Source organism: Calidris pugnax, unplaced genomic scaffold (genome assembly GCF_001431845.1).
Source record: "Calidris pugnax isolate Ruff unplaced genomic scaffold, ASM143184v1 scaffold144, whole genome shotgun sequence".
Lineage (NCBI taxonomy): Eukaryota > Metazoa > Chordata > Aves > Charadriiformes > Scolopacidae > Calidris > Calidris pugnax.
Window position 1 is genome coordinate 4,893,435 of NW_015090911.1, and position 24,080 is coordinate 4,917,514.

A 24,080-nucleotide genomic window follows, 5' to 3' on the forward strand; every position below is an offset into this window, starting at 1 on the left:
GGGCTGCATGCCAGAATAAAACTGTAAAGAGGAGTAATCACATCTGCAGGTGCAGGGTTGCACGGGTCTGGCAAGGCAGGTGTAAACACACGGTACTACCTCCTCTGCTCTCTGGCCAGAGCTCTTCAGTCGCCAGGATATGGGATGTATCCTATTCATAGGTCTACCCATCACTGCCAAAGCTGAGGACTTAAACTCATGAGTTTGGCATTGAAAATGTACAATACTAAAAAGAGGATTCAAACATTATTTTTTTTATCTAAGGTTTAGCATGTTCTGGATCATGTTGCTCAATCTTCTTTGCAGTCATGAAAACTGTTAGCTTGTTTGTGTGTATTTTATTTTCTTTAAAGGAAAGATGGCATTACTAGCCACTAAGTGCATCCAGTAAACAGAATATCAAGAGAAATATTGGAGACGTGATAAAATTGCATGGGCTAAGGAATGCCTCTGCTTTCACCAAAGAAGAAGGACCTGACTCCCAGTGCAGAATTGTTAGCTGCTGAAGCAAATCCTGTTTAATGAAAGGGCAAACTACAAACAGAGGCAGGAACTGAAGTTTGAATTATTTTTAGGGTCTCGTAAACCGAAAAGTAAATAAGGGTAAATCTTTCTGTTCTCATTAAAAAGCCCGCTGTTCTTGATGCTGGTCCCATCCATGCTGCCATAGGAACTCTATTCCAACCAACAGCCACTTCCTAATACCTATGGAGTTGCCATATATTCATAGAATCATAGAGTGGTTTGGGTTGGAAGAGACCTTAATGATCTTCCAGTTCCAACCCCATGCCCTGGGCAGGGACACCTCCCACCAGACCAGGTTGCTCCAAGCCCCATCCAGCCTGGCCTTGAACCCCCCCCAGGGATGGGGCAGCCACAGCTTCTCTGGGCAACCTGGGCCAATGTCTCACCACCCACACAGTAAAGAGTTTCTTCCTGAAATCTCCTCTAAATCTCTCCTCTTTCAGTTTAAAGCCATTCCCCCTCATCCTGTCACTCCACTCCCTTGTAAAGAGTCCCTCCCACCTCTCCTGTAGGCTTCCTTTAAGTACTGGAAGGTTGTTATAACGTATCCCTGAAGCCTTCTCTTCTCCAGGCCGAACAACCCAGTTGTTTCAGCCTGTCTTCATAGGATAGGTGCTCCAGCCTCCTGATCATCTTCATGGCCACCTTCTGAACCCACTCCAACAGGTCCATGTCCATGTCCTATGTTCTCATGTTGCACACTTACTAATGAATAAAGTCATTAATTTCTGTGAAAGGCATCAAGATTCAGGTTTCTGAAGAGCTCAATTTGCCCTCACCCTACTGACAGCTCTGGCATCCTCTGCTAGCTCAGCAGAGGGTTAGGTTAACTGAGCTGGGGCTTGTTGGTTCCTTAGGGTGGTACTCAGCCAGCAAGGAAAATTGAAGCCTAAACTTTAGGCAGCAACACAGATGGATACACAAGGAATAAAATACACTTGGCTGCATTACTTTTGACTGATTTACCAGCGCTTTTAAGTAAACAGTCCCCACGTATCCATTGCAGCCAGTGAAACTCAACCTGATGCAGCCAAATGATCCAGGTCACCGTGCCACAGAAGAATTATTTTGGGGTGATATGGATGTGTCTGGCAAGGGAGATCAAACAGTAAGTGTTATGTTGGAAGAAGTTGCATGAGGAAACCCAGTGAACCGTTATGTTCTTGGGCAGATATTTAGTTTTGACATCCTACTTAGGAAATAGAGTCCCTTGATGCTTCAGACTGGTCATTTTCTGAAGGCCTATGGAAATCGGAGTGATTAAATGCCTCCGGAGTTGGCACCTCTGATGACATAGGCATATCTTTCTCATGAATTGTAAGATAGATGTTGTGGTGGCCTGCAGTGCTGGAGTAATGACAAGGCTATCATTAGGGACATGTTGGAAGTTGCATCATCATTTTATAATGTGCAGGCCGAGGAAATGAGGCTGGAGGAGCCAAGCGATATATCAGTATTCATCTCTGATATATAGCTGGCCTCTCAGTTCTGAGCCCTTATTAACTGCCTTAAAATATAGATTATTGCTGCTTTTAAACCAGAGATCTTTCTATGCGCAGTAGACTTGGAGGGACTAGGGTGTTGCCAGTGTGTGACGTTTTCACTCACTACTGTAACCCTCTCTTTTTTTATAACTTTCTTTCTTCCAAAAGAAATTTTTCAGGTCATTTAGTTTCATAGCTCAGCATTTTGGAAATAAAGTGGGTGTCAGGAATTGCTTTGATTGCAGCCATAAGGCCAGGATCTGTGCCGAAGCAGCCTGGCCCCACCTTGGTGCTGGTCCTGGGGGTCAAGAGAGACCTCAGAACATCATTTCCAGGGCTTTTCCACGTCACAAATCATGGTACCTTGGGAAAATGACATTTCACGGGAGAGAAGGGCAGCCACCTCCAGCCCACTGGGAATCTGACCAGGTGATGGCTGTCTCCTGCTCGCCTCCTCATGCCCAGCTGACATTAGATCTGGCCTGTTGGCCTGGGGGGCATGAGAAGCCCCATACGGCTGAGGTAAAATGAAGTTCAGGAGCTTTGTCATCACTTAAAAAAAAAATAATTAAAAAATCAAACTATTAAACTTCAGTGCCATTGATTTCCTTTGTACCCCTCCCTGGCCTCCTCCCAAGGATGTGGACGTGGGTGGGCTCCATTTGCCGGAGGAGGGCACCGGCAGTGTGGGACGTGGCTGCTGCGCACTGTGCGGCTGGCGCGTGGGAGGCTGCTGAGAGGAGGAGGAGGACGAGGATGAGGATGATCTGATTCAATCCCTGAGGGCTGTTTATGCTTTCGGCTCTTTTCTCAGGCTGAAGAAACCGGGTGTCGCTCACCCGCGACATCTGCAGCTCCACCGCAGCTGCATGCTTTCATTTTCTCACTCCACAATTCCTGGAAATCTCTGCTTTCCCTGAGCATGGCTGGTCCATGTGCATAACAGCTGAACTATCCACAGGGTTTAAGAGTCCCTTATTGCTCCTCAGATGATGGACCGAACAGCTTCACTGTTACTGCCTGTTCCAGAAAAGCCACATGCCTGTTTTCATATACATATGAAGAGTGTCTCAATATCAATAGGCCGATAACACGTATGTTTCCTGATATCTAAATAATGCACCATGGGCTTGGGGGTGTTTAGCACCTCTCAAAGCCCTCTAAAGTTGCTCAGAACTGAGGACATCTCATTTCCCAGCTCAAAACCCTCTTCCGCTGACAGTCTACTTGCCCCAAAACCTCTGTTGCAACCACCCTGAACGGGGATCTAATGTAATGCTCTGATAGAAACTTAATTGTAACAGGGTGTTTGCAGAAACATGAGACACTTTGCAGTTGTTTTCTATTGTTCTTTCCTTGGTTACACATTTATTTTAAGTCACTCATAATTTATTTGGCATTCAGAATGGTGTTATTACAGTTTGCTAAGAGCAGTTGTTTGCAGTACTAGGTGTACAGAGTCAGTCGCAGTTTGATCCAGAGCTTTACAAAAAAAAGTTTCTAAATGTAACTGGAGAAAGCAAATGGCTAGAAGAGGTCAGTTAATGAAATTTAAAAAAAAACCCCAACTTTGTTGTTGTTGTTTTAAGAGACGTTTCATAAGGTTCCAGCTGTAACAAACATTATTTCTTTAGCTGAAGGAGGCCTGCCAACAAAAAAAGTAGTAAACTTTCTTTTGGTCTGTATCAGTCTTCAACATAATTTTGCCCTCACTCTCACCTCTGTGGTTTGAAGACCTGCTGTCAGATTAGAAATCATATTGAAAATATCTCTTACCAACATTGCAAATAGCAGATCATTAAAATGGAAAGGGAGTAATGCAAATCTTGAACCTGCCAAGTGTGCCTCACATACTTGACGCTACGTTTATGATTTTAAGCACTAAGTTTGTGGGGATGATTTCTATGTGGAAATTCGAACAAGTAATTCTTCGCAGATTCTGGCTTCATAGGGAAATGGACCCATGGGTTTTCCTCTTGTCTGTTACAACTTCCGAGTTAATTTTGTATTTTTCTTGCTTACAACAATAAGTTTAATCGCTGTTGTTGAGCATCAAGTTCTGTGAGGGATTATTTTTTAGGAAAAAGGGATTCTCACCAGGAGGCTGAGTTGCACCATTCGTCCATTGAAAGGGAATATTTCACTTGTGTTTTAAATTAAAAATCAATAGAATATGTTTCCTTAGTAATTCAGCATTTATAGAAATATTTCCATTGTTTTTAGAGTGGGAAAAAAAAAAAACCAAACTTGTTTACAGTGCATGAATCTAAATGTAAATTTGCCTGAAGTATAAGAATACTTTATAAAGGCTTCTAACCCTTACAAGAACATTGGTTAAGTAGAGTTGTCACTCACTGTATGAATAAAGAGCTCCAACAGGGGGTAATGAATGGACTGGTAAACTAAATTTTTTTCATTTTTCTTTTCTTCTACCTTCCAGGTTTATGACAGGCCACAAAAACATTCTGGTCTGCACTATGATCCAGGCCTCCAACAAGACTTCACCGGTGACACCTTAAAATCAAAGCACCAGCAGAAAAGTAGCAACCAGCACCACCTTGACTGGTCAGCAAGCTCCGATACTGGATCCACTTCTCAAAGTTGCTTCATCAACACAGAACCCAGTCGAGAAGCAGTTAACACCACCAAAGTCCCTGCTCCAGAGCCAGGAGTTTCCTTCAGCAAATCCCAAGCAAAGAAGTCCTGCTCCAGCAGCACATGGGGACAGCTGTCGGCCAATAGCAAAGACCTGGCCATTTGCAGTGCAGTCCCATCACCCAGCAACATCAGCGCTGCCGCCCAGCCAAGTGGCGTCTCTGAGTGCAATGGACTTTTGCCCCTCGGTGATCAAGAGGGAGGTGTGCAGCTGGAGGCCCTTGATCAGCCAGCCGGGAGTACAAAGAAGAAGTCCAGCAAAAAGGACTTGATAAGTCAAACCATCCAAACTGCAGACATCGAATGGGTGAAGAGTGCTCAGAAAGCATTTGACAGCAAATCTCATGATAGCATGGAGGGAAAAAAGGAGTCTTACTCAATGGACAGTGTGTTGGATACGTCACCCTCAAAGCAGAATCCCACTTCTGCTAGCAGTTGTGAAAGTGACACCAGTCACGTACGGATTACTATCCCAATAAAGTCTCCGACAACAGATACATCTGGTCACAAAAGGAAAAAGAGGCAATCCACAAAATCTTCCATGGAGAAAACTACCCAGGAGAAAAGCCTGCCTGCTGTACTTGCTATGAGCAGTGAAGTAGCAAACAGGCCTAGCTCTCAACCAGAGTGTGGTAAAAAAGATCTTCGAGCCATGAAGCCAGGAAAAGTGATTGAAAACGAGTCCCCCTTAGTAACTATTGACAGCGCTATGCTCACTGACAAAGGTTCCCCCAACAGTGCTACCAGACTCAGAAAATCTGTTGCTGTGACGTCCACCCTTCTGCCCACTGATCTTCCCACAGCCGGCAAATTATCTGAGGTCCAGCACCCTAAACTTGCAGCCAAGCGACGATGGACCTGCAGCAAACCTAAATCTATCCTTCGGGAGGCCTCCATGACAACATCTGAGAAGCTGATGGTAGAACCTCCTTCAGCCTATCCGATCACACCATCCAGCCCTCTGTATACCAATACAGACAGTCTTACTGTGATCACACCCATCAAGAAAAAAAGAGGACGACCAAAGAAACAGCCTCTGCTCACTGTTGAAACGATTCATGAGGGAACCTCCACCAGCCCAGTGAGTCCAATCAATCGCGAATTTCCAGGAACAAAGAAAAGGAAGAGGAGACGGAATCTGGCCAAATTGGCTCAGATGGTCCCGGGAGAGGACAAGTCCATCAGTGAACTCAAGTTTCACAAAAAGGTCGGGAAGCTTGGGGTCTTGGATAAGAAGACCATCAAGACCATTAATAAAATGAAGACCCTCAAGAGGAAGAATATTCTCAATCAGATCTTGTCCTCCTGCTCCAGCAGCATAGCTCTGAAAGCAAAAGTCCAGCCACCTTCTAGTGCTGGGCCAACTACCATTGATGCCAGACTAGGGAAGCAGATCAATGTCAGCAAAAGGGGGACGATCTACATTGGTAAAAAACGGGGCAGGAAGCCAAGAGCAGAACTGCAGCCTCAGGCAGAAGAACCTAAGACAGCCATCAAGCACTCAAGGCCTGTTTCCAGCCAGCCAGAAAACCCAGCAGTGCCTTCCAACCTGCAGTCACTTGTGGCATCGTCACCAGCAGCTATTCATCCACTTTCAACACAGTTAGTGGGGACTAATGGCAACCTTAGCCCTGCAAGCACTGAAACAAATTTTTCAGAGTTAAAAACTATGCCAAATCTTCAACCTATCAGTGCTCTTCCTACAAAAACCCAGAAAGGAATGCACAGCGGAACTTGGAAGCTGTCTCCACCCAGATTAATGGCTAATTCACCTTCCCACCTCTGTGAAATAGGTTCTCTGAAAGAAGTCACACTGTCACCAGTGAGTGAGTCTCACAGTGAGGAAACCATACCGAGTGACAGTGGGATAGGTACAGACAATAACAGCACTTCTGACCAAGCCGAGAAAAGCTCAGAATCCCGCCGGAGATACTCCTTTGATTTCTGCACCCTGGACAACCCAGAGGCTATCCCATCTGACACCAGCACAAAGAACAGGCATGGTCACCGGCAGAAACATCTCATTGTGGATAATTTTCTCTCTCATGAGAGTATTAAAAAGCCAAAGCACAAGAGGAAGAGGAAAAGCCTGCAGAACAGAGATGACCTCCAGTTTCTGGCAGACCTTGAGGAACTCATCAATAAGTTTCAAGTGTTCAGGATTTCCCATAGAAGTTACACATTTTATCATGAAAATCCATATCCCAGCATCTTCAGGATTAATTTTGATCACTACTACCCTGTGCCATATATCCAGTATGACCCATTGCTCTATCTTCGCAGGACCTCTGACATGAAGTCTAAGAAGAAGCGTGGTAGACCTGCCAAAACCAATGACACCATGACAAAGGTGCCTTTTTTACAAGGGTTCGGTTACCCTATTCCCAGTGGGAGTTACTATGCACCCTATGGAATGCCTTACACATCAATGCCTATGATGAATCTTGGTTACTATGGTCAGTATCCAGCTCCTTTGTACCTGTCTCACACGCTCGGAGCGGCTTCCCCATTTATGAGACCTACCGTGCCCCCACCCCAATTCCATGCAAGCTCTCATATGAAGATGTCCACCACTGCCAAGCATAAAGCGAAACACGGAGTGCACCTACAAACACCTGTGGGAATGGGCCTTGGAGACATGCAGTCCTCTTTGACTCCTCCAAAGGTTGGAGGAGCAAGCCTTTCAAGTGGCCGACTTCACAAAAGGAAACACAAACATAAGCACAAGCATAAGGATGAGAGGATACTGGGGACACATGAAGATCTGAGTGGTCTCTTTGCTAGCAAGTCCACTGGCTTCTCCAGCCATGCGATCAATGAAAGGCTAAGCAGCTCAGATAAAGACCTCTCCTTGCTCAGTGAGAAAAGCAAGCATAAGGAGAAGCAGAAGCACCAGCATTGTGAAACCGGACACAAAGGCTCAAAGAGTAACTTTGAAGTGGATACGCTGTCTACATTATCACTTTCTGATGCCCAGCAGTGGACACAGAGTAAAGATAAAAGTGACTCAAGCAATGATCCCATTGACTCTTGCACAAAGAGATACTCTGGTAATACTGAGAGTAATGGAAGGTCAGAGTCCCTCGACGTGTTTGGTGAAATTAATTCCTCAAGTGAGAAGCGGGATGATGCAAGTGGGAATAAAAGAAGAAGCTTTGAAGGGTTTGGAACTTACAGGGAAAAGGACATTCAGCCCTTCAGGACAAACAGGAAGGACAGAAGTACTTATGATTCTTCAGTCTCTTCAGGTAAGCTCCGTTTTATTCTATTTTACCTTACTGCATTTAAATTTTAATGCTGAGAAAAGAGGAACTTGCTATTTACAGCAAATATGAGTCAATAACTTCTCTGGCTTTTTGTAACTGACTCTCATTCCGCATCCAAACTCTGGGGAGACTGGCAAGAAAGTTGGCCACACATTAAGCCAAAACCTTTAAAAGTCTTTGAGTTGATACACAGCATTTTTAATAAATATTTGTCCTGCCTCTGCCTATGTCTCATAGCTTGTTACATGTCCTCCAAAAATATCACTGTTGGATTCTGCAACAGCAGCAATTGTAATACCTGTTGACAAGATAGGCATCCCTCTTTTTAGTGTCTGATGTTGCAGGGTGGTAGTGTTTGCCTGGCCTTTGGGAGAACAACCACAATACTAAGCAGAGAGTCTCTGTTCTGGCCCACAAAGCCTACAAAAGCCATCTGTTGATGAGATGGACCAGACGCGTGGGAAGTTGTGGAGCTGGGTCAGTGTCCCATGACTGGTGTGGTGTACTGTTGATCCAGAGGGACCCATCACGGTGATATCTGGGCTGAATATATGGAGACCCTGGGTACAGTCCTAGTGTAAATCTGTCACTTCCAGTCAGCAGGTGTCGTATAGAGTAATTATCCTGAACATTGAGTGGTTGTGGGAAGGGACTGGTGTCATGGAAACAATAAACCCTAGCCAATTGACTCTGAAGAGTTCTAAGACTCATGACTTGGAAATATAAGCTGGGCAGATGAGGAGGCAGGAAGGTCCTTTCAGCTGCTAAGGACATCTGTTCCTCTCCTGCAGAGGTGGGGGGTGGAAAAGGAATCTGAATCTTGTCTGAGAGACTGAATTGTACTTTACAATAGGGAGCTGCTTTCATGATGACACAGAGGCAGGTGTTTTGCTGCAATATAAATGAAATTAGCTTAGGAGCAAGCTCAGAGCTCCTGCACCATCAGATCTTTATCACAAAGCAGACTTCACACTTGGTTCTGGAAAAGGGTGAGCTTTGCTGAACCAACCAGTAGTGATTGAGGTTCTGATGTGCTAAAAAAGAGCTTCAAAGAAACGTAATTCATAGCCTCCAAAATGAAAAGAGAATCAGCTGAGAACACCGAGGGAGCGGAGAATTTGTATAACCTGTCACTGTAAGGCTGCTAAGTTTTTTATTGACCTGTAACTGATTGAGATCCAAAGACTGTTCATGCTTAAGCCACCTAGACGTTTCATTTCCTTCACTGAGACCAGGATCTGGACTATCACAATGAAAAGCAGTCTAAAATGATAACTCATACCATGAAAACATTCTTATTCATGATGTTGTGTTATATCAGATCAACTGCAACACCCAGAAATGAGACACCCAGAAATACTGGGAAAGGGACTAAGTACAGTCACTGGTGGTGGCTATTGTACTAAGGAAGTTGTGTTCTAGCAGACAAGTGTTAAAAGTCTTCAAAATTTTCAACAAGCCTATTCGTCATTTTTTTAGTGGAAGTTAATGATTTCACAGTTTGATAACAGTTGGATTTGTAGACATTTTTCTTTTTTTAGTTGTTTGCTAAACCTGCACTTTCCAATTTAATGTATTTCACTTAGACATAGCAAATTGTCAAGCGAAAATTCTCAGCAATGCTGAACCCAAATGAGTTTCCAAAGTAGGGGCATGATCTCCACCAAGCTGACTTGGAAATAGAATTTGTAAAGAAAAACTGCATTTTGTGTTACTTTCATTCATGTTATTGTCCAAGGCGACAAGCATGTAAGATGGAGTGGTAGAGCTTGCGGTAGGAGCTCCATTAGATTCACTGCTTAAACTTTTTAAACTGGTTCTAATTTAAACTAAAATTATTATTTTTATTTATTTTTATTTTTCATGATTACAACTGCACATCATTCCCCATGATCTAATCCATCAAGTCACAGATTATGAACTGGTTTCTTCATTGTCAAGCTATTATTTAGATGGAAAAAACATCAGCAGTTAGCTAAGCAGAGCCAACTAACCAGAGCCATACCTTTCACTACAAGGAAAAATACTAAAACTAAAGAGCTCTGCCAAGAAAGGCCTGGAGCCAAGACTGCTCATTATAGCCAAGGAACATCTGTCTGCTTATGACTGTCTAAGATACAGTGCAGCTTTTTTTCCTCTCTGCCTTTGACCTTCACTGGGATTCCCAACAGAGGTCTGTACTTGAGTCTAGCCATAACTATTAACTGGTTCCCACTGAGGACGGATTAAACTTTTCCATGGTAACGTTGACCTTCTTTCTCCTAATTCACCTTTCATTTCCCTGAGGTGGCTAAACAGTGATTGACTAATCATAAAAATGAAAGGTAAAAGAAAAAAAAAAAGCCTATGAGAATGTATAGCTCTCTCCCAGGAGGCATTTCCATAGCCTGATTACTCTTGCCATTCGGTATTTATGATATTTTGCAATATAAAAATAATATAGAGCAGAGATAAGAGGAGACATCCTGAATATTCAGATGAAAGCTGAAAATAGATTTATATCACAATTTCAGTGTTATGTTTACTGCATGGGCATTTTGGCATGCTCAGAAATGCCATTTGCAACTTCATTGTATGTTGCTGGAGATGAAATATGGAGCAAAAACCACCCACGCTCAGTAGAGATATCCGTGATAAGAGTGATGCAGAGACTCATTTACTGCTCTTTGCCATTCAGGCATTGCAGTTCATTTCAGTGGCAGGTGCCATTGTATTGTTGTTATTTTTACTATTGATATCTGTGTTGTAACAGCACTTAGCCATTTCTGAAAAGACTAGTGTTACCTGATGCTATAGAGCAGTCATGCATATGACCACTACAGAAAACAGTCCTGATATATAACCTTAAAACCTATGTATGACCTTAAAGTCTAGAAAAAATCTAAAATCTTAAAATCTAACCCTGAGCCAGCAGTGTTCCCAGGTGGCCAAGAAGGCCAACATCATCCTGGCTTGTATCAGGAATAGCATGGCCAGCAGGAGCAGGGCAGTGATGGTTTCTCTGTACTCGGCACTGGTGAGGCCTCACCTTGACTACTGTGTTCATTTCTGGGCCCCTCATTGCAGGAAGGACATTGAGCTACTGGAGTGTGTCCAGAGGAGAGCCACCAAGCTGGTGAGAGGTCTAGAGAACAAGTCATATGAGGAGAGGCTGAGGAAACTGGGCACGTTCATTTTGGAGAAGAGGAGGCTGAGGGGATATCTTATCTACAACTACCTGAAAGGAGGGTGTAGAGAGGTGGGTGTTGGCCTCTTCTCCCAAGGGAATAATGACAGGACCAGAGGAAATGGTCTGAAGTTGCGGCAGGGGAGGTTTAGATTAGATGTCAGGAAGAATTACTGTACTGAGAGGGTGGTCAGGCACTGGAACAGCCTGTCCAGCGAGATGGTGGAGTTGCCATCCCTGGAGGCGTTTAAGAAACATGTAGATAGGCACTTCAGGGCATGCTGTAGTGGCATGCTCTAGTGGCTGAGATTGTAGGGGTTTTTTGTGTGTGTATGGTTGGGTTTGTTGGTCTCAGAGGTCCTTTCCAACCATGATGATTCTGTGAAAGTAGAAGATGTGAAAGGAACAGCTGTCTCTCTTACTTTCTGGAGGAGTGGGTTTTAGTCCCAGCACAAGCAATCTGTACCAATGTGAAGGGCCCACGTAGGGAGTGCCACCAGCCACCTCAGCTGGCCACAGCACACATTGAATCCTTTGGAGTACCAGCTTAGACTGTCACTGGCCATTCATTAGTGGGAACCTTGTAAGTTTTGGCTCATTTTACACCTCTTGAGACCTTTTGGGGTTAAACATACAGTGTTAATTCATATGGCCATTCTCTCAGTGCACTGCCTGTTTCTGCACTATTTTTCTGGAGAAACTGGAGTCCTTTCCATAAACACTAATTAATAACTCTTCCCGACATCCTTTCCATCCTTTCCCCATGACCTGTTGTTTTCTGCTACATTTTTCTGCTTTTTTTATTCCTTGTGGTGACCTAACCTTCCTGCATTTAGAAAGACTAATTAATCAAAACTAATTAAACTCTGCTTTCCTGTTTGGCTGATGCAGAAGGCTAGTCAGTGACATTAGTGTGGCCTATAAGCAAGGATACAGCAGAAGGTGCTTCAGATCCTGCCTTGCCACAGTCGCACTGTCACTTGGACACATCCTAAGCTGAAGGTTCAATTTGTGTGCACCAAGCACTGACTCGGTTGACCCCCTCTTCCCACTCTCCACATCCAGAGGTACACCTCATGCATTAATAAAATGTTCTTGAGGCCCCTGTGGCACTCTGTGACCCGAGATATAGTGCAGAGCTGGATGGCTGATCCTTTCGTCTGCTCTCCAGTAGTTACTAGAGCCCCAGGTGAGGGACCCAGGGAGGGGCCACAGACTGTTGTCACAGCTGTGCTGGCTATACTGAGGACCTCATAGCAAAGTCCCCATGTCCTTATCTTGTGGCTGCCTGCTTCATTTTCATAAGTGATGTGGAAGAAGAGATTTGCATTGCTGATGAGCAGTCTTGATGCCATAGCTTGTGCCTTGGAGAAAAGCAGGAAAGATTGCCTCTTCCATATTTCCTTAGGTGGGCAAATGAGGAAAAGCACATTTAACATTTTAAGGTGCATAGATGTGATGGTCATTTGTGTGTATAACCTGTCTGATTATGTGCTAATTACAATCATTGCAGGCCAAGACGTAGCTGGGGGGGTGAAGCAGAGGTTAGAAATCACTATATGCAGGACTTTTCTTTGTAGTGAAACTAATCAAGCTCAATGTTACTTCACGCTCACAGTATTTCTGCCCCTTTTTTTCAAACTGATGTTTGTACGAGCAAAGATTGCTTTGCTTGCATACTGGGTATTATGGCTCCAAGACCAGCTAAGAAGAACATGGGTTTCATCAGATACAGTACAGACACCATGCACAGTAAATTTACAGGAATATAAAGTTAATCATATGCAGCTTTTAGGAAGGCAGTAATCATCAGTCTCTGAATGCTGAATAGTTAGCATGAAGACATGTTTTACAAATTAATGCTTAACTTACCTACAAGCCCCCCCAACTATGCCCTTCCTCCTCAATGTCCAGCAGCGCTACAAGCTGAATTTCTTCTTATTTGACCTTTCTTTCTCAACTAGATTGTATGGTGCTAGTTTAACTCTGAAATAATTAGCATTAGTTTATATGGAGGATGGGCATCCCACAGTGAGTAGTGTTTGGAGAAGAGGGGCTGTGACATGCATACATGTATATTAACCATGCTTATTAAGTGCATAACAGAATGTTGTATTTATTTGAAATTACTTCATAACTTCTTTATCTTAGACTTTATCTTTATCTTATAACGCCCTTGTTCCTGTCTCTTAATTAAATTAATTAATTAATTAATTAAACCTTCCAAAGGGAAAGCAGGAGGAAAGCCTTACACTGGGTAATTAAACCTTCCAAAGGGAAAGCAGGAGGAATCCTGAAGGAAGGAAGGAGAAATGACAATTAAATGAATGAACAGCATTCTTCTGATGTCAGTGCAAACACACATATATAAGTAACCATGCTCAGCTGAGGAGTGTCATTTATCCAGCTAAGATTTCTTCCCTAACAAAACTCTCCTCCACAGCTCAGTTTCCTGATGGAATGGTCCATTGCCACACAGCACTGAATAAATCTCTGGTTCTTCCTCTCACAAAAGTCAGATGTATTACTGTGATTTAAAATGGGGCTTGCTATGAGCAAAACTAAACATGGTGAAATATTGGCAAAGCCACCATGAGTTTTGTTTTGGTTTGAGGGGGGTGTTGTTTGGATTTCTTTTAAGAAGCAGCATATGCAGTTCTGGATTATTATCACGAAGCCTCAATCAGTCACAATTTTATGCAAAGAAAGGAACTGTATTTCAGTAGTGGGTAAGCATTATTTGTTCTTCTGAATGTATACAGAAGACACAAACAAATTGGGTTACCCAGCTACCTTGATTAATCAAATCTTGTTAATTTTTGTATTATAAGATTATTCACAAATATATATAGAGATATATGTTTCTAGCTACAGAATCAGAGATGATTAATTATTCTTCTTCAGTGAACACATTATTTCAATAATAGGGGAAATAGGAGTCCAACACTATATTTAATGAAAGTTTTCCATCTGACCAGCTTAGAGACATGATAGGAATGTCTATACTGGCTGGGTCTTGCATATGTACTCATGGATGTACCTTTACATACTGGAACACTGGAGGAGAAGTGACGATCAGGTGATGAAAAAAGTCCATCAGATACCAATTCTCACACACACATGTAAGAAACCTTGTTTTCTTCAGTAGTGGCTTTTGAGTTAACAGTACCTGAGTGTAATATGGCAGTTTGTGCACAGGTACAGAGGTAGGCTGTTGTGTGGTCCAGACTTTGGAGACCCATCTTTCATATCATACATCCAGTTTTGGAGTCCTCAGTACAAGAAGGATGTGGACCTGTTAGAGTGAGTCCAGAGGATGGTCACAAAGAAGCTCAAAGGTCTAGAGCACCCCTCCTATGAGGACAGGCTGAGAGAGTCTAGAGCACCCCTCCTATGACGACAGGCTGAGAGAGCTGGAGTTGTTCAGCCTGGAGGAGGCTCCAGGGAGGCCTTATAGCAGCTTTCCGGTATTTGAAGGGGGCCTACAGAAAAACTGGAGAGGGACTTTTTACAAGGACATGTAGTGATAAGATGAGGGGTAATGGCTTCAGACTGGAAAAGGGGAGATTTAGATTGGATATCAGGAAGAATTTTTTACACTATGAGGGTGGTGAGAGCCTGGCCCAGGTTGCCCAGAGAAGCTGTGGCTGCCCCATCCCTGGAGGGGTTCAAGGCCAGGCTTGACGGGGGAGCAACCTGGTGTGGTGGGAGGTGTCCCTGCCCAGGGCAGGGGGGTTGGAACTGGATGGTCTTTAAGGCCCCTTCCAACCCAAACAATTCTATGATTCTATGATCATAATTTTCTCATTTGACTGCAGAAAAGCGTCTGAATTGCAGTAAACCTCAGTGTGTGTCTGGGAAAAGGGGCTAAAACCAGTTTCCTGCTGTACGGAGCCACAGTGAGGTCTGATACACAGCGATGCCCAGAGAGTCCAGTGTGGGAGCAGTGGCAGTGCTTGAAGTGGATGGGAGAAGAGCCAGATATAAACTTCACTCACTGAGGATGTATGGAGTATGAGTCATCCTCCCAGCTCTGCCTGTGCTGTGGTTTCCTCGGACACCCCAGGCTCCTACACAGCTTCAAGCAGCTGCAAAAATTTTCCAGTCCCAGTGCCAGTGGGGGATTGTGCCCTCCCCCTGTGTCTTGTGGTGAGGGGCAGGCACTGTACAGTTACATGGTGAGTGTTTGTACCATCTGGCCCATAAAAGTAAGCATCAGAGCTTTACAAAATACCACTATTTGTAAATACAAGTACATTTACCAAAACAGCTGTTTGGGCCCCTGGATGCTTAGGAGTACAACCAAAACTACCGAAATGACCTCCAAAAGCACTGTCCAGTCCCATTAGGATAAACGTCCTTCTTGTTGTTTTTCACTAAGTCTTGTGCCAGTCCTGGGAAAAGGAGGCCAAGCTAGTATGATGTTGCTCCATTCTGCCCACAGCATTTCCTAGAGGAATGGGCTGTTGAGGGAAAACAAAAATGATGGGGAAAGCAAGTCAAAGCTTTCCTTGAAAGTGTTTTGACCAAGGCGTTTGAAATACAGTGAGTTTTGTTGTCATTGTTGTTTTAAAGCTAGCACTTGCTTACTGTGTTGCTTCCAATGTTTTCACTGACCAAGGAGAGAAGAAACAAGAGGGAGGCTGGAGTGGGAGAGGAAGCTGGAGTATTTATCACCCAACCAATCTTTTATTTCCTCTCTTAATGATCGTATGTTTATTACACTGCCTGAGGCTCAGTACAAAGTCTTCTGGACCAGCGATGAATTAATCAAATTAAATGCTGTGACCCCTTTGCTTTTTGGGAGTGTTACAAGCCTCCCAGCATCCTGCCTAATTTCTGCCTCTTACTTTGCTCTCTGTCCAACAGTCAAGCAGTTCTTCCTTCTCAACTTGGCGGCTCCCAGCTATTTATCTTTGCTCTCTCTGGCCAATGCCAGAATGTCTTGTTTGAAGTTTTTATTTAGACCACTGCTGGTTTATGGAGTTCCGCAGATTCTGCGTTGGGTGTGCAGCAGCTTCGCGTCAGACACAATTGGCTTCTGCTGGGCTCTTGGCTTTAAAAAGCAATAAAGAATCACGGCCGGATTCTTGTCTTGGCCCAGCGTAAATCAAGCATCTGCCCATTGAAATTGGTGAGGTTGACTTCTGGAGTGGAGTTTCTGTCAAGACAAAAAGAGGGTGTGGTGCTGGGAAGTCCCACCCATGGCTTAGGCAGGGATACGCTGAAGTCCTTGTGGCCGTGATCTACCTGCCAGGTTCTGAGAACAGCCTCAGTTCAGCTTTTGTAGAGGCTTTCTTAGCATGGAGGAAGAGGGTGGGTTGAGATTTTGGCAGCGTGCAGTCTGGATACTTAGTTAAGTGGCAGTTTAAGAAGAATTAGAAGGAAAAGTGTGTGCTACAGCTCTGGGCTGTACACAGTATGATTTCTTGCTTAAAGAAACTGATAATCTAGGCACAGGGCAAGAGATTTTCTCAGATGCACAGAGGAAGTAATACAAAGCAATGGCCGTATCTTCACTATTAACCTGCCGATCAGTGTAACTCAAAACTGGGCATAAGACAAGTTGAGCTCAAGATATCTGCTGGTAAACAGGGTCATAATGCAACCTATGTCCCATCCAACCTGACTGCAAAAGTGAGTTGGGGTCTGTGACATCCAGGGCGTGGGCTGAGGCAGGTTCTCCTTTCCTGCTGCCTACCGAGGGTTTTGTATTCATGTATCACAGCAAAAGAAAGCTGAAAGGGCATCATCCCAGCTGCCTTACTCTGCTTGATTACAATAATGATGCTGAACAACAACAGGAGCAAGAACAACCTGTTTTAAGGTTTCATTGAGAAGATGTCAGAGTAATTCCCCTATAGACCAAGGGCTGAGGGGAGGGGTGGGAAAGGAAAGCTTTGACTGTCCATGGAGGAGTTTTTACACAACCTTAAGGACTTGAAAAGACCCAAGTACTCATAACAGGAATCATTAGTGATTTATCATTGAAAACATGCAGCTGGCCGTGAATCCCCAAAGGGTTTTGTAGCAGCACTGAGTCTGACCGAGCTTCCACACTGGCTGGTGCTGATTTCAGGAGGCTTCAGGACTATATGCAGTGCAGAGTTAACAGTCAAGCAAGGGCTGGACTAGATGGCTCAGAGGGATTTGCTAATGAGCTATCAAGCCATGGGTCACTGGTTGAAATTTAATCTGTGAGAATAGTGACAGAAAATCAAATAAAAGTGCTGACGTCAGAGTGATGCTGGAGCAGCAGCAACAGTGTTGCTGATGCCTTATGCAGCACGTGCAGGCAGCTTAAAAAACTAGGAGCAAACCGTGAAGAACTTGTCCAGTTGGCCACAACTGCAAGATATAGCTCAGCCAATTTATACTATACCTATCATAACTCACTTGCCTTGGTGCAGTTGTTTGTGAATGACAGCAGCATATCTCATCACAGAATCTGACCCTAACCCAGTGTTATATTGCACTAGAAATAAAGTTGTAGAAACATGTAGGTAGAGTTTGCTCAGCAGTGTCATGGAATGTGAATCAGCAATATACCACAAAGCTCAGTAGTGTGCAGTTCTGGTGATGGAGTATTTTGTCATGAGGTCCCACTTCAAGGCCAGCAGCGATGGCTTTCCCATTGCTGGGCTGCTTGGCACTCTCCCCAATATGACTTGATGGTTTCACCATAGCTTTCTCAGGGCTAGTGAGGGCCCACATTATTAAGGCTATAAAACTACCTCTTATGTTTTTCACAGCTACCAAAGGGAAGATTGCTGACAAAAAGAGACAAGGGCATAAGACACCCTCATCAATGGTAACAGTACTGCTTAGGGGGATCAGCACACTGGGACAAGCAGGCTTGTGATGATGCTCCTCACCCCACTAATATGCTCCGTGTTCTTTTCAGTGTTTTTTTGAAGCAACTCAGTGGTGCTTCCTTTGCTCCCAGGCAGCTGGGCTGAGGATACGGAGTCTCTCCAGATGGCACAGAGCTGCTGTTTCAGCTCTACGTCTTTGGCCTTTCTCGCCTCCAGTGTAGGCAGGGAAGGGAGAAATAGTCAGCATTGTTTTCTGTGCCAGCTATGATTAGTTGGCATAAAGAGCACTTAAGTAAGTTGACACAGCCTTTGAGTTGCTTGGTTTGCTTAAAAAAGAAAAGAAAAAAAATCCCTGGACTGCTCCAGGTTCTCTTTGCTGCCTAAAGTCTAGTCTGTACCAGTAAAACCTTGGGCTTATCCCAGAACTGAGACGTGGTCAGTTGCAGAATATTTGACATTCTGATATTTATTTATTTATTTTCTATTTTGGAAAAAAAAAAACAACTCAGGGAGAGCAACAAGTTAAAAAAATTGTTAAACTCCAGATTCATGCAGATTTCCTGTTTTGCTTCTTAACAAAACCTCAAAACCACTTTGAACAAGTTTCCCACCTCAGCCGAGGGTGGAGTAGTGTACGCCCCACACGTGGCAACCAGAAGTGCACCCAAGGACAATAGCACATCTCCTTTGGCATGGCGGGGCCAAATTTATTGCTAGCAGGGCAGTCAATACGTGCGCCTGGGCATGACTGCCCAAAAGAGCTACTGACTCAGCCAAGTAAAGTGGAAAACTTTAACTTTTCTATTTCCAGTAGAACAGACTGAATGGTAGAGATGTGGCAGAACAGAAACCGGAGGTGCTTGGTAAAGGGATGTCTCTCTGAGATGCTAGGCAGATATTGGCTGTTGTCAGTAGGCTGGGCAATCTGTCGTAATTTCATTGATTTGAACTGGTGAGACAACATCTCAGTAAATAAGAAGAGCAGAGAAATCTATTGCACTGAAATTAATGGTTGTTGCCTGATCTCCTCTTAAATGAATTCATTGCAATCTGAAGCAATGCATGCATTTTGCAAACCCAGCATTCTTTGGCTCCTACAGTGCATCATGACATTACTTCAGGCGGCAAGGAAGATCTTATTTGTGATATAGTGTGCTGCGGTAGATAGCAAAGCAGCTAGATGTCTGGGAACTCTGGATGGAGCTATGGCATTTGGGTGTGTAATTCTAAGCAATAAGCAGTGCTTAACATTTCCTCCCACACTAGAAGCATACCCATTAAAAGTTTAGCCAAGTCAGCTGTGCAACTTCTTGCATAAAAACGACAAACTGCTAAAACATTAATAGAAGCCACTCTTATGTTAAAGAGTGAGTAGAGTAGGATGCATTAACCCACACTCTCTTTCTCTGCTGCTAATCAGGAGAGAGTCTTGCTGAGATCAAAGAAACCACTAACAGGTAAAAACGATAATAAATGAGTCTCAAGCTCAGGTTCAGGACTCCTGAGTCTTTCTCGCCTCTATTTCTGAGGTGCTGCATGGTTTGAAGAAGTCAGTGAATGTGATTTACTCCATGAGTCAACTTAAGTCCCCGTGGGAACGAACTGGATGTGCCTAAGTTGCAGGGTATGACTCAGTCCATTTCATCTGAAGAAGAACCTACATCCCAGAGAAACAGAGTGTGTGTATAAATCTGGGCAGTGTGTTTTGGACTTAAGACTAACTTAAGCGCATAAGCATATGTTTTCACATACGTTCAGTGATCGACAGCTTCTGACAGTCCATCATGACTCACAAGTGAGTGAGGAGCTGCTAATTATTCCCAACGCATTGAAAAAGGCCCACTTCATTAAGACTCAACATGACCAAATCCACCAGTTTTTAATGACATTGAACTATTGTAGATCACCTCAGCAAGAGACATTTGGGGCATATTTATATCAGTTTTGTGGGCCAAACCAGAAAGAGAGTCTATGCCTCTGGATTGCCTGTTACAGACTGGATTGAGAGCTGAGAGCCTCCGGAGTGAGCAGACTGATCCATACTGCACACACTTGATCCTGATCTCCATTGGGCAACACTTCCCTGTAGCCCTGGGGTACAAGTATAGTTATTTCTGGGCTTTTTTTTTTTTCGTTAATACAGATGCCAAAATAGCTACTTTTCTGCAGTGATCTGCTTCCTGTGTGCCCTGGGAAGTGACAGAAGGGATACTGGGGTTTGGGGACTTCAGGCTAGCATTGCAGTATTGCAGCAGGTAAAGATCCAAAGTTCTGTGGTGCGTGTCCACACTGTGCCTGGAGCAGAGCCTGGAGCACACTGTTGTTTTGACCATGCCCAGCTTTCCCCTTGGATAGAGCAAATGGCTCCCTAATGGCTAGCCAACAAGTTCAGAGTGTGAAGGACCTGAATACGAGGATACAGGAGAGGACCGAGTCAGTGTGGTGGTATGGAAACACCCGCATATTCCTAACTGCCAGCTATGCCTAAGGCATGAAGGAACGCCTGTTCCCTGGCCTAACTCAATTTTTTTCATGCCACTTATCTGATAGATCTCTGAAATAGAGGATTTACAAGCAAAAGGCTTCCCCTTCCACTGGTCTGAAATTCTCTACCTTATGCATCTTACTCTTCTGATTACTGAGTGGTCAGTAGGTCAGTGCCACCTCAGTGACTGAGGAGGTCAGTGCCACCTCAGCAGGAGGTGGCAATACCTCCACTCCAGCCTTACCTGCAGTCTGGTATAATCCAAGCAACTGGAAATGCTGGGGTCAGACCCCCTCGGGCTAGACAGCCTAGATCTCTAGTTTTCTGGATAAGTGATTAAACCATTAATATCCTATGCTTCCTCCTCCCACTTATCCCACAACACAGGTGCTTGCCCTTCAGAGGGGAATTTGCATTTTGATTCCCACATAAGCAGGATTGCACATTGTTGAGCCTTGAATTAAGCACTTACCCAGCCACACTTCTGAGAATAATATTTCCTAGTGCCTATGCCTGAGTGGCTGCGTGCAACCACATTGAATCATCCTATGAAGAACCCACAGTTCACCATTCAGTTGATGGAGAAACGTGTGAACATCACTTGGGTGCTACTTCAGAGGCATCCGTCTCTCTGTTGCTGGTACAGTTTGCGTAGGCACCTGCCCTAAGTGATGTGAATCATTCTGCTGGAACCAAGCACCTATATTTTTTTAAGATGTTGCAATAAATAAATTGAGTGCCTAAAGCAGGCAGTCTCAATCTAGCCTTCAGGGTCTCCACATTCACCGACCTATATAATGATATAATCGTCCTTGCCCAACTCAAAGAGGTGTTGCAAGATTTTAATTAATTAATGCTGGCAAGGCTTTGAAATGTTGGAAATGAAATGAGGTCTGTAAACGAAGCATATTATTATGTATTGACAGCAGTTTCTACTTCACTTTCGCACCATACCTGAGCACAAAGCATCCTCTGATTCATCATGAATCATGAAGAAGCCTACTTAAAATGTGAATACTATTGATAAATTTACACTGGGTAAAATGTTCCAGGGAAAAGACACTACTTCTCACTCCAATAATGCTGGCCAAATTGCTGGCAGCTCCTTCTCTTGTCTTCTTCCTGTTTCTCAGTACTACCCCATCTATACTGGAGTCCTCAGTCACCCAGGGCTCAGTGTGTCAGCAAGATTTGCCAGAAGGTAGCTGGAGATGTGAGAGTCCTACTAGGATTTGCAGAAGACCTAATTACTCCCCAGTGACAGTGTTGGCTGTCAGAGGGTCTCATCCTGAGCACTGCAGTCCCCCAGGTAGCTTTTGGTCTTCCATTTCTTAAGTATGATTGGTGTTTGTTATAACCATGCTGTTTCAATGGTGGAGGAGTTGGTATCCCCAAAGTACTTCTTGTGTTTAGCATAAGATTAGTGCACAAAACTCCTTGGACTAAGTCCCTTGGTAGGTCACACTATTTCATCAAATTACAAAATAGCTCATTAGGTTCCTCATCAGATTTAATTTTCTCTATATGTAAATTCTTAATGAAGAGCGCTATAAACTTATTCACTATGCACTTCACCTCCTTAGGCAAGTGCTACAGGGTAAAGATAGCAGAGAGGGGGAGCATCTGCCACTAAATAGTGTAACTCCAGGTGATGCCACAAAACACCCAAGGCATGATTCCATTCAGCAGGAAGAGCCACCAGGAAGAGGTGGCCTCAGGAGAAGGTAGCTGGGTGACCATGCAGATGGCTGAAATGACTTTATCAGCAAGTCCCCTGCACCAGGGTCAGCCCTTTTCATGTGCATAATGTGGTACTGGCAGCTTCTGTCGCATGCAGAAGGGTCCTGGCATTGCTGCATGGCCCTCATGCACTATCCTGATAGTGTTCAGTGCACTAAATTGGAATGAATAAATGATCCTTTTGTATTGACCCCTGCCACAGAAGAATATTAGTTTTCCAACGCATTACTGAAACTAGAAAGCATCATCCCTTCTGTTATTATTATCCTCATGTCTTATGCCCTCATCAAAGACTGGATTTACTTTTGCCACAGACATAATTTCTAATTCAGGAACTGAGTTGCCTTGAAGGCCAAGTAAAATTTTACTGATATAAACTGTCCAGTGGCCACTGGAATCCCATGTAAACTGGCCACTTTGAGTCAAGTTCAGACAGACGTGGATGTCACAGGAGTACATCTCTCGGTGAGAGTTGATAAAAGAGTTTGTGCTCTTTTTATACAGTATTAAGTATTCTACCTAACTTATACATGGTGCTTTTCAGGATTAAATCACGGACTGGTTTTACCAGAGAGGTCAGTATCTTTACCCTCATTTCACAGGTGGATAAACCAAGGTGCAGTTAGGTCTAATGCCAGAAGGTTGGTGTCAGAGCAAGAAACAGCTAATTACAACAGACTTGAATGCATCATTGTGCATGAGTGTCAGTAATTCTTACTGCAGCATCAACCACAGAGTTATGCAGAGATAACAAAGACAGAAATAGAGCAGTACTGACCTCTTCTCTACAGATAGGGATGTGTTCTCCAGAGACTTTTTCCCCCAGAACTGATAAATGACTTAAAGAAGAGCAGGTGCCATTTATCCTCTTCACCTCTTCACCTAGGTGACTATGCCTAGAGGCAATAGAAGTCATTTTTAGGCTAAGGTTTCTGTTCTATTTACATCAAGTCAGTAGCAGTGATTATTTTAACACAATTGCCAAGCAGCTTTATTTTAAGGTCTTGCCAGCATAGTATCATTTTGTAATTCTTGCCTTGTTTAAAACAAGTAATAGCATTTCAATGGGAACATGAAATTTGCTGGAAGAATTATTGCTGCTTCACAGATAAGTATTGATAGCCTAAAAAAGCAGTGATCTTCTCTTTCCCACAACGTGAAATTCTCCAAATCCATAAAGCATCTCTAATAATTTACTTTAAAAGACCAAATCACAAGTTGGGTTACCTTTCAGTAAGAACTTCATAGATTTTCCAGCTCTTGAGGGATTCCTTACGGAGTCTTATTTCATACAAATTACATAGTTCTCTTGATGACTATCACAATCCTATAGGAAAATTCACCAGTGGGGCATAATATTGTTTTAAAAGGTCCTGGAAAATAATATAAAATTGAACAGGGAAAACAAAACAACAACAAAAACAATGAGAAAAGGAGGAGGAAGATGCAGTTTGTGAAATTCACACAAATAAGAAAGATCCAGTTGCCATGAAGACTGATCAGCCACATAGCCACATGTATTTCTATAAGCATGTGTCAACTTGATGTACTACACTTCCATGTTTTATTCGATTACCACATTTCAGAAGAATGTAAAAATTACCATACTGCGTCTACTGCATCTGGTATCCCATCGTGGAAGACAAGACATGTAGAAAAATAAAATGGCATGATGTGTCTGTGGAAGATATCTCTTCCTCCTTCCCCTGATTAAAAGATTGGCTTTCGCCATTGTGAGTCACTTTTTATATCCCTTCTTTTTGTGTGGTGTGTCCAGTTCTGGGATCCCCAGTTAAAGGAGGACAGGGAACTGCTGGAGAGGGTACAGCAGAGGGCTAAAAAGATGATGAGGGGCCTGGAGCATCTCTCTTATGAGGAGAGGTTGAGGGATTTGGGTCTTTTTAGTCTAGAGAAGAGAAGACTAAGGGGGAATCTGATGAGTGC

At 43.7% G+C, this 24,080-nt stretch overlaps 1 protein-coding gene across 3 annotated transcripts in view; it reads left to right on the forward strand.

Annotated features, from left to right (window-relative positions):
- SETBP1 (SET binding protein 1) overlaps positions 1-24,080 on the forward strand; it is a 259,245-nt gene that overhangs the window by 175,354 nt on the left and 59,811 nt on the right. For all 3 annotated transcript variants that reach the window (XM_014949414.1, XM_014949417.1, XM_014949415.1), the window contains one exon: positions 4,450-7,912. In XM_014949414.1, coding sequence (XP_014804900.1) covers positions 4,450-7,912 — 3,463 coding nt within the window. The remainder of the gene's footprint in view (positions 1-4,449; positions 7,913-24,080) is intronic.